This window comes from Theropithecus gelada, chromosome 3 (assembly GCF_003255815.1).
Source record: "Theropithecus gelada isolate Dixy chromosome 3, Tgel_1.0, whole genome shotgun sequence".
In the NCBI taxonomy this organism is placed as follows: domain Eukaryota; kingdom Metazoa; phylum Chordata; class Mammalia; order Primates; family Cercopithecidae; genus Theropithecus; species Theropithecus gelada.
The window spans coordinates 45619987-45631388 of record NC_037670.1 but is presented as its reverse complement, the minus strand read 5'-3'; the positions used below and the strand labels follow the sequence as shown (position 1 = coordinate 45631388).

The 11402-nt window shown below is 46.8% G+C and overlaps 1 protein-coding gene across 2 annotated transcripts in view; it reads left to right on the top strand.

Moving 5' to 3' along the window:
* The first annotated feature begins 10632 nt into the window (after positions 1-10632).
* Positions 10633-11402, top strand: part of CXADR (CXADR, Ig-like cell adhesion molecule) — a 79113-nt gene continuing 78343 nt past the window's right edge. For both annotated transcript variants that reach the window (XM_025379059.1, XM_025379058.1), the window contains exon 1: positions 10633-10967. In XM_025379059.1, the coding sequence (XP_025234844.1) occupies positions 10925-10967 (43 nt within the window). In that variant the 5' untranslated portion in view covers positions 10633-10924. The remainder of the gene's footprint in view (positions 10968-11402) is intronic.

Sequence of the window (11402 nt, the reverse complement as noted above, 5' to 3'; positions counted from 1 at the left end):
CCAGGGCCAACTTATCCAGGGCCCATGAAAATGTTTTAATTTCTTTTAAAATGAGAAGAAATAATGATATGATCCAGCTTGAATTAAATTTGTCTTTATACCAACACTGTTGTAAAAACAATTATTATTAATTGTAATGGTGGGAGGGGTTCACAAAGATAAGAGTACTTAAGGCCCTTGAAAGTCAGAATGTGGCCTTGGAAATGCCCTATCTCAGATATTTTGAGGAAAACTTGCTGAGGACATCCTTGACAATTTATTTATTCTACCCTGACACTACAGAATTCCACAAAAGCAACTGAATACAATATTAATGAAGTAATTCAACAAACTGAATGGAGCAAGCTTAGTAAAACCAGAACCTGGGCCGGGCGCGGTGGCTCACACCTGTAATCCCAGCACTTCGGGAGGCTTAGGTGGGCGGATTGCCTGAGCTCAGGAGTTCCAGACCAGCCTGGCCAACATGGTGAAACCCTGTCTCTACTAAAATACAAAATATCAGCTGGACATGGTAGCAGGTGCCTGTAAGCCCAGCTACTTGGGAGGCTGAGGCATGAGAATTGCTTGAACCTGGAAGGCGGAGGTTGTAGTGAGATAAGATCATGCCACTGCAATCCAGCCTGGGTGACAAAGTGAAACTCTGTCTCAAATAAATAAATAAACAAGCAAACAAACAAACCAACCAACCCTGGGGGATTATCAGTAAAGGAAACTGTGGTTTGACTTCTCCATACAGCTGATGTACACTGCATGGGTTGTATTCCCCTACTTACAAGGCTATTGAAGAGAGTCATGAACCTCATCTAAGAATTGGTAACTACAGGCCAGGTGTGGTGGCTCATGCATGTAATCCCAGCACTTTGGAAGGCTGAGGTGGGCGGATCATCTGAGGTCAGGAGTTCAAGACCAGCCTGGCCAACATGGTAAGACCCCATCTCTACTAAAAATACAAAAATTTAGCTGGGTGTAGTGGTGTAGCTACTCAGGAGGCTGAGGTGGGAGAATTGCTTGAACGTGGGAGACAGAGGTTGCAATGAGCCAAGATAGCACCACTACACTCCAGCCTGGGCAACAAAGCGAGACTCCATCTAAAAAAAAAAAAAAGAAAAAAGAATTGGTAACTACAAGTCCTTCCTCATGAACAACATAATCTGTAACGTAGCACCAATAGGGTATTTTAAACATTTTCCTGGAATAAGAGTGTCCCTAGGATCCTGTCTGGAGCTAATACAAATCCTCTCGCAAGAAAAACACTTAAGGCTGGGTGTGGTGGCTCATGCCTGTAATCCCAGCACTTTGGGAGGCCAAGGTGGGTGGATCACTTGAGGTCAGGAGTTCGAGACCAGCCTGGCTAATATGGTAAAGTCCCATCTCTACTAAAAACACAAAAATTAGCCAGGTATGGTGGTCACCTGTAATCCCAGCTACTTGGGAGGCTGAGGCTGAAGAATTGCTTGAACCTGGAAAGTGCAGGTTGCAGTGAGCCAAGACTGCAGTGTTGCACTCCAGCCTGGGCTACAAGAGAGAAACTCTGCCTGGGAACAAAAAAAAAAAGACCCTCCTGGTGTAATCAAGTTGCCAAAACAATACAAAAAGATCCTCAGTAATTTGTAATGGGCACACTTCTTGAAGAAGGAACTATCCCATAAGTGGTTTGATATGCAAGTAGAAATGGTGAACAAAGACATGTAGACAAATCTAACTGAACATTGACTCTATTGAGGAATAAACTCTGGTTTTTTTTTATCTTGCCTAAATTCTCATCTAAGGGGTCTGGGGAGTCATGGCCTAGAAATCATAAATTCTCAGCAGACGGGTTTTATTTAACCCTATATATAGTGACTTACTTTCCAACCTGACTCTGGCATAACATTCAGAGATGAGGAAGAAAACCAAAATATTTTACCCCAAAACATGTTTCTTTGCCATATCTTGAAAGCTGTCCTTTGTGGGGGAAAATTTGCATCTGTAAAGAATTTCTGTTAACATAGCTAGATCTTCTTCTTCTAGGCCCTCCCAATCCTGAAGAGATTAACTGGCCCAGGGCGGTGGCTCACGCCTTTAATCCCAGCACTTTGGGAGGTCGAGGCCAGCGGATCACAAGGTCAAGAGACTGAGACCATCCTGGACAACACGGTGAAACCCCATCTCTACTAGAAATACAAAAAAATTAGCCGGGCGTGGTGGCGGGCGCCTGTAGTCCCAGCTACATGAGAGGCTGAGGCAGGAGAATCGCTTGAACCCGGGAGGCACAGCTTGCAGTGAGCAGAGATCGCGCCCCTGCACTCCAGTCTGGGCGACAGAGCGAGACTCCGTCTCAAAAAAAAAAAAGGCCGGGTGCAGTGGCTCACGCCTGTAATCCCAGCACTTTGGGTGGCCGAGGCGGGTGGATCACGAGGTCAGGAGATCGAGACCATCCTGGCTAACACGGTGAAACCCCGTCTCTACTAAAAATACAAAAAATTAGCCAGGCGTGGTGGCGGCGCTTATAGTCCCAGCTACTCGGGAGGCTGAGGCAGGAGAATGAGGTGAACGCGGGAGGCGGAGCTTGCAGTGAGCTGAGATCCGGCCACTGCACTCCAGTCTGGGCGACAGAGCTAGACTCCGTCTCAAAAAAAAAAAAAAAAAAAAAGAAAGAAAGAAAAGAAAATTAACTAAAAGTCTATTTTTTTTGAGACGGAGTCTCGCTCTGTCGCCAGGCTGGAGTGGAGTGGGCGGCAACCTTCGCCTCCGGTTCAAGCGATTCTCCTGCCTCAGCCTCCCGAGCAGCTGGGATTATAGGCACCTGCCACCATGCCCCGCTAATTTTTGTAGTTTTAGTACAGATGGGGTTTCACCATGTTGGCCAGGCTGGTCTCAAACTCCTGACCTCAGGTGATCCACCCACCTCGGCCTCCCAAAGTGCTGGGATTACAGGTGTGAGCCACCACACCCGGCCTAAGTCTAGCACCTTTTAAAGATCTGGATAGGAAACATTTGTTATCTATGGTCTCTAAGGGCACCCGCTATAAAACTTCAAAAGAACCTTGGTCTCCACAATCTCTTACCTTAACCTGAACATTTCCTTTCTATGATCTCAGGTCTTTAAACTCAACCAATTGTCAACCAGAAAATGTTTAAATTTTCCTAGCGCCTGGAACCCTGCCTGGCTTTGAGTTGCCCCGCCTTTCTAGACCAAACCAATGTATTTCTTTTTTTTTTTTTTTTTTTTTTTTTTTTTGAGACGGAGTCTCGCCCTGTCGCCCAGGCTGGAGTGCAGTGGCGCCATCTCTACTCACTGCAAGCTCCGCCTCCCGGGTTCAAGCCATTCTCCTGCCTCAGCCTCCAGTATAGCTGGGACTACAGGCGCCCGCCACCGCGCCTGGCTAATTTTGTATTTTTTTAGTAGAGACGGGGTTTCACCGTGTTAGCCAGGATGGTCTCGATCTCCTGACCTCGTGATCTGCCCGTCTCGGCCTCCCAAAGTGCTGGGATTACAGGCGTGAGCCACCGCGCCCGGCCCAATGTATTTCTTAAATGTATTTGCTTGATGTCTCATGCCTCCCTAAAATGTATAAAACCAGGCTGTGCCCAGACCACCTTGGGAACATGTTCTCAGGACCTCCTGAGGGCTGTGTTATGGGCCATGGTCACTCATATTTTGCTCAGAATAAATCTCTCCAAATATTTTATAGAGTTTGACTATTATCGTCAACTATTAAAAAAAGGGTCAATGTATAATTTAGAAGGTGGAAAGGACAGAAACATTGGATTACACTATAAATTAGGAGAGGGATATGATAGGAGTTAAAACAGTCTAAGATATATGTATTATTCAGGAAAATAATAAAAATGTTCATTTTCTTTAGACTTTTAAATTTAAATGTCCATGGGGTATTTCATCCCAATTGAGAGCAGACTTCTGAAAAATAATGAAGAATTAAACACACGCATTTACTGTGAATCCTCCTGAAACCCTTATAAAATCACATCAATCGAATTTAAAAGGTTTTTTTAAAAAGCCTGAAGGCAGAAAGACAAATATAATAGGGTAGAAGACAATATCAACATTTTGGGAACTGGAAAGCAGATAGATGAGAGATACTGACTGAACACATTCCAGACAGCTGAATTCTAAACCAGCAGTAGTCAAAGTGAGCCTTCCAAGAATTTCAGGATTTGATGGTATCAGGATATCTGAGAGTGAAGCGAAGGTGGGGCTAAAAACAAGGGAGATTGGTTTAAGTTAGTTTAAAAAGAAGTTAAGCGCCCAGGCACGGTGGCTCATGCCTGTAATCCCAGCACTCTGGGAGGCCAAGGCGGGAGGATCACAAGGTCAAGTGATCGAGACCATCCTTGCCAATACGCTGAAACCCCTGTCACTACTATAAATACAAAAATTAGCTGGGCGAGGTGGCGTGCAGTTGTAGTCCCAGCTATTCGGGAGGCTGAAGCAGGAGAATCGCTTGAACCCGGGAGGTGGAGGTTGCAGTGAGCTGAGATTGCACTATTGTACTCCAGTCTGGCAACAGAGCCAGACTCCATCTCAAAAAAAAAAAAAAAAGACGAAGTTAAGCCTAGACAGGAGGATTGCTTGAGGCTTGAGCCCAGGAGTTTGAGACTAGCCTGGGCAACATGGCAAGACCTCATCTCTATAAAAAATTAAAAAGTTAGCCAGGTGCGGTAGGTGCCTGTAGTCCCCAGGTATCAGGAAGGCTGAGGTGGGAGGATCCCTTGAGCCCAGAAGGTTGAAGCTGCAGCGAGCTATGTTTGACCCACTGCACTCCAGCTTGGGCAACAGAGCAAGATCTTGTTTCAAAAAAAAAAAAAAAAGAAAAAAACTTCAAGACTGAGATCCCATCTTTACCTCTTGTTTACTCTGGCATAAGACTATATGCTTATTCTGTGGAGTGAGGAAAAAGAGGGTCTTTGGAAGAAGGAACATAAAGGAGGTCTAGAGTGTGAATACTGTACTGTACACACAGGGATTAAAAAAAAGTTCATTTACTAAAGTTGATGCCCCCAGTTCTCTTCCAGCCATCCTCCCAGAAAGCTGACCACCCTGTGTTTACACTGAGTGCTAAAGATTACCAGTCCTTTCTAAAAGTAATTTTATTGGCATTCCCAATTTGACTCAACCTAAGACCACAATAAAAAAGCATCAACTACAGGCACAGAACGTTCAGTATACTTCCTCTTATTTCCCTGCCCCATTTTAACCTTTGAGCAGAAAACCAGGAATTACCAGAAATCGGAGGAAAGAAACCAAACCAGTATGAAGAGACCAAAACAAGAGAAGGAAGCAACTGAAAAAAATATTATTCCTGAATAAGAACATTTTGTTGTATATTTTTAGAGACAGTCTATCTGTGGCCCAGTCTGGAATGCCGTGGTGTCTTGCACTGTAACCAGGGCTCAAGCAATCCTCCTGCCTCTAATTCCCAAAGCACTGGATTACAGGTGTGACCCACCACACCTAGCCTTTCGTTAATATGTTAAAAGCCCATTAATAAAATCCTCAATGTTGGTCTGTATTATATAAATGTTATCGCTTTTATGTATTTATTTGGAATCCGCATTATTAGGAATCTAAAAAAAATTTTTTTGATGGGATACAGCAACTCACGCCTATTATCCCAGTATTTTGGGTGACTGAAGCAGGAGGGTCCCTTGAGGCCAATAATTGAAGACCATCTTGGGAAACACAGTGAGGCCTCTGTCTTGGGAAAAAAAAAAAAGGATTTGACTGGCTAAGGGTTGATTTATTTATTTTGGGATGGGGTCTCACTTTGTCACCCAGGCTGGGGTGCAGTGGTGCGATCTCAGCTCACTGCAGCCTCGACCTACCGGGCTCAAGGGATCCTCCCACCTCAGCCCTACAAGTAGCTGGGACTACAGGCTCGTGCCACTCTGCCCGGCTAATTTTTGTATTTTTTGTAGTGATGGGTTTTCAGCACGTTGCCAAGGCTTGTCTCGAACTCCTGAGTTCAAATGATCCATCCGCCTCGGTCTCCCAAAGTGCTGGGATTACAGGGGAAAGCCATCGCACCTGGCCTGACTTATAATGTACATGGCATAAAATTAAAAGTGGCCGGGAGCGGTGGCTCATGCCTGTAATCCCAGCACTTTGGGAGGCCGAGGCGGGCGGATCACGAGGTCAGGAGATCGAGACCACCCTGGCTAACACGGTGAAACTCCGTCTTTATTAAAAATACAAAAACAAAATTAGCCAGGCGTGGTGGTGGGCGACTGTGGTCCCAGCTACTCAGGAGGCTGAGGCGGGAGGATGGCGTGAACCTGGGAGGCGGAGCTTGCAGTGAGCCAAGATCTCTCCACTTCACTCCAGCCTGAGCAACAGAGCAAGACTCCATCTCAAAAAAAAAAGTGTATGTATTTATGCATTCATTGCTTGGGGGTAAATAGATAACTTCTGGATGGTATTAACCCATAAAGCCCACGTTCCTGGTAATGTAAATAGAACACATTGGAAATAAATCTTCATTTCTTTCTTTCTTTCTTTTTTTTTTTTTTTGAGACAGAGTTTCACTCTTGTTGCCCAGGCCGGAGTGCAATGGCGAGATCTCCACTCACCGCAACCTCCGCCTCCCAGGTTAAACGATTCTCCTGCCTCTGCCTTCTGAGTAGCTGGGATTACAGGTATGCGCCACCACCCTGGCTAATTTTGTATTTGTAGTAGAGATGGGGGTCTCTCCACGTTGGTCAGGCTGGTCTCAAACTCCCGACCTCAGGTGATCCCCCCGCCTTGGCCTCCCAAAGTGCTGGGATTACAGGCGTGAGCCACTGCGACCGGCGAAATCTTCATTTCTTAAGAACGGCATTATCATTTCTCAGAAAACATAAAAATTAAAGTTTCACATGTAATAGAAAGTTTCTTGGACTGGCGCAGTGGCTCATGCCTTTAATCCTAGCACTTTGGGAGGCCAAGGCGGGCAAATCACTTGAAGTCAGGGGTTTGAGACCAGTCTGGCCAACATGATGAAACCCCCATCTGTATTAAAAATACAAAAATTAGCTGGGTGTGGTGGTGCATGCCTGTAGCCCCAGCTACTCAGGAGGCTGAGGCAGGAGAATCGCTTTAACCCGGGAGGCAGAAGTTGCAGTGAGCCGAGATCAAGCCACTGCACTCCAGCCTGGGTGACAGATTGAGACTCCGTCAGAAAGAAAAGAAAGAAAAGAAAAGAAAGAGAGAAAGAAAAAGTTGGTTTCCTAATTCACATGTCTTCATATTTCAAGCTGAGAAGAGGTGAAAATTCCTTAAGTATAAATTAACCTTTGAATATGATTGTAGGATTTTAATGATCTACGGGTGTGTTAACAGATCCATTAGTGCGGAGACATTTATGCTTTATTAACCACAGTTATTTGTGTATCTGTAATTACAGCCTTCTTGATGGAGCAGGGATCATCACCTTTAAGCTGGTTTAGAGGCTATATAATGTGGAGTGCTTGGTGCTTTACTAAGGGCATTTCATTTAATGGCTGTGTACTATTTCTTAGCTTGGTTTGAAGACAAAAAATAATAATTTATATGTTCCAGAATAAATGAGATTATCTTATTATATAGCTTCCAGAAGACATAATTTCCAAGTTGACAATAGCCACAAATGCATTTTAAGGTGTCTTTAATATATTTCATATAACTGCATAATTTTAGCTAGTTTATGAAATGATTTAGTCACAAACCAAAGTTCTAAAAGTGACTTCATGTAACGTTTTAAAGAACAATAGTTCCCCAAATAAGATAGACTGCTTCTTTCAAGATTATTTAAATCTTAGAATGGTACATTTAAAAAAATCTGTGTTCAGTAATTTAAAGAAGCAGGAAAAAATTGAGCTTGTAAAACTCATATTTTAAAAAACACATTCTGGGATGGGCACGGTGGCTCACACCTGTAATCCCAGCACTTTGGGAGGCCAAGGTGGGCGGATCACCTGAGGTCAGAAGATGGAGACCATCCTGGCCAACATGGGGAAACCCTGTCTCTACATAAATTAGCCAGGCGTGGTGGAGCGCACTTGTAGTCCCTGCTACTCAGGAGGCTGAGGCAGGAGAATCACCTCAGGAGGCGGAGGTTGCAGTGGGCCAAGATCACGCCACTGTACTCCAGCCTGGGCGACAGAGCAAGATTCTGTTGCCCCCTCCCAAAAAAGCACATTCTGAAAAGATATATTTAAGGTGTAATGATTTGTTATTGCACAGATATTTAAATTTTATTAACTAATTGCCATAGAAAATAAACATTCAATTCAACTTGAGAAATACTTGAGAACCTACTATGTGCTTTCAGGAGTGATGAAGACCAAAAAAAAATGTGCTTTTTCAGACTTCTAGCAGTATTTAGAACAAGAAAAGTGATTAAAAGGTATGCAAATGCCTAACATAGAAGGAGGCAAAAGCTAAGAATTAGAAGAAAAAGTACCAGGAAAGGGATTAAGATAAAAATCATTTTGGGTAGTTGTTGTTCCTCTTCTTCCTCCTCCTTCCTCCTCCCTCCCACCTCCTCCCCCTCCCCCTCCTAAATCCTTTTGGGTAATTTCTCCTTCTCTTCCTCCTCCTCTTTTCTTCTTCTTTCTTCTTCCTTCTCCTTCTTGGATCACGGCTCTCTGCAACCTCCCTCTCCTGGGCTCACTTTATTAGCTCCACTTACTGAGATCCTGTTTAGGGGGTTCCTGCACATAGTAAGTGGAAGCTAATAAAACTAATATTGGATAATATTTGTCTGCCTAACTCAGCTTCCGGAATAGCTGGGACTATCACATCCGGCTCATTTTTTATTTTTAGTAGAGATAGGGGTCTTGCCATGTGGCCCAGGATGGTCTCGAACTCCTGGGCTCAGGCGATCGTCCACCTTTACCTCCCAAAGTGCTGGGAGTTCGAGACCAGCCTGGTCAATATGGTGACCCCCCCCCCCCCGACACTAAAAATACAAAAATTAGTCGGGCGTGGTGGCGCGCGCCTGTAGTCCCAGGTATTCGGGAAGCTGAAGCAGAAGAACCGCTTGAACCTGGGAGGCGGAAGTTGCAGTGAGCCGAGATGGCGCCACTGCACTCCGACCTGGGCGACGGAGCAAGGACTCTATCTCAAAAAAAAAAAAAAAAAAAGAAAGAAAGAAAGAAAAGTTCTCGTAGAACAGTGTTAAACAGATGAACAACTTCAATACTTGCTCTTCTCTGCTTGATTTCATTTAGTGTGGTGAGTAAAAATTTAAATTCCAAATATTATTTACATGCAATTATATCCAGTAGAATTCCTGTTTGCTCAAATAGGAAGTCCCTAGCCGTTACTCATGTTGTCTTACGTCTGTATTGAACTCTTACTAGGTTGCAAAAGCTTTGGCAGAACTTTACAATCAGATGGTACAGATTTTGCAAAGCCACTTCCTCTTATTACCACTGGTCATCTGTCATTTATTAGGCTGCCATAAAGCAGGATTCCCCTCAAATCAAGTTAAATTAGAATCACTGATAAGGCTCAGGCACTAGTATTTTTAAAAAGTCCTCCAAGTAATTTTAATGTGCAGCCTGAATTGCAACTCACCAGGCTAAATTGTAGTTGAGCAATTTTGGTCTTCCTGATACCTGATTTCTTTGCTCTTTCTCTTTTCTGGTTCAATGTATAATAAGAATTTTCCAGTATTAGTTTTATTAGCTTCCACTTACTAAATTCTGCTTACGGGGGTTCCTGCTTAGTCTAGACAGTAAGCAGGAACTTACAGACGATGTAAGCTTATAGACCACATAAGCAGGAACCCTGTAAGCAAGAACTCAGTAAGTGTAAGCTAATTAAAACTATGTGCCAGGCAGGGTGCCAAGCATTTTCTGGGCATTATCTCACTTAACTTTCGTAGCAACCCCGAAGTAGGTGCCATTTCTATGAAACCTGCCCAATTACTGCCCCACTCCGCGGTACAAGCTCTTACCCACCGCTTCTTCAATACACTCCTGTTATGGAACTGTCGGGGCACTCCAAAGTCTCTATGTAGTTATAAATAAATAAACGTTATCTGGAAGAGCAGCCTAGAACTTTCAAGATCTCCAATTCACACTCCAACTGACGCCTTTAACTACCCCTACTGAGCCCCACTTTCAAAGCTCACTCACTAATATTGGATAATATTTGTCTGCCTACCTCAGCCTCCGGAGTAGCTGGGACTACAGCGTCGTTACTAGCCAGCTTCAGGGCTAGAACAGCCTTTATGTGCAAGTGGAAAAAACCTCAGGTATTTCCCAAATCGGTAGCTGCAGAGGGGCTCTATCCTTACTGGAGATGGAGAAAAGCCCTCTCGCGCCTTTTATGTCAGCCCACGCGACTCGTTAAGAGAGCGAAGGCCAGGGACTGCCCAGGTCGCATCCCGAGAGCCTGAGGTCAGAGTCCCTGCCCCTGGGGCAAACCGCGAAGGGTGGGACGGGTGGGTGTAAGCGGGGCGGAGGGTAGGAGCCGCCCTAGAGGCGGTCCCTCCGAGTGCCCTGTGCCTCGCCTTAAAGGAGGGCGCCAACGCAATTTCAGTATCTGGGAGACGGGCGCCCCACCCCCGCGCGCAAAACCCTGATTTAGCTTAAGGGATGAAGGCGGGGACCCCTGCGCAGGCTTGCAGTGTGGGAGACGGCCGCCCGAGCCCTCCGACGCCGCGCTCCTGGAGGCCGAGAGTTCCGCGCCGGGAGCGTCTCGGGGGCCGAGGAGTGCCGCGCCCGGTTGCCAAGGCAACCCCACGCGGCTGCAGAAGCCGGCGCTCGCAGCAGGGCCACGGCCGCTGCCGGAAGTGACGCGAGTTCACCTGCCGAGCGGGGGCGGGGAGGAGGGGCGGAGGGTGCAGAGGTGCCGCCGCCGCCGCGAGCCAGTCGGGAGCGCGCGAGGCGCGGGGAGCCTGGGACCCGGAGCGAGAGCCGCGTACCTGCAGCCGCCGCCCACGGCACGGCAGCCACCATGGCGCTCCTGCTGCGCTTCTTGCTCCTGTGCGGAATCGTGGGTGAGTGGGGGCCATGGGGTCCTCAGCACCCGCCCAGCCCGGGGGCGCTCGCTGCCCGCGGCCACCCAGGAACAATGGGGCATGGGGGAGGGGGCGGGCCCGATTTGGGGACGCTACTGCAGGGGCTGCGGGGCGGGCAGAATTGCACAGGGGCGCTTTTGCGGGGCCGGGCGCACCAGCCTGGCCGGGTGGAGCCGTACCGGAGGGAGCCGCGCAGGGCGCGCGGAGTGCCCGGGGACCGAGCCCCCGGCGGGGGGTGGTGGCGGAGGGGCTCGGGCGCGGCGTGTTGGGTGCGCCTCGCAGCTCTCCAGTAGCATTCTCTGCCCCGGTGCGGGCTTGCCTTTCTTTGCTCTCGCCGTCTCCCTTGTCAGCCTTCGTGTCGGTTCCGTCCAGCGTTACCCGATTTCAAAAGCCTTGGGCAACGAGTTTTCAGGT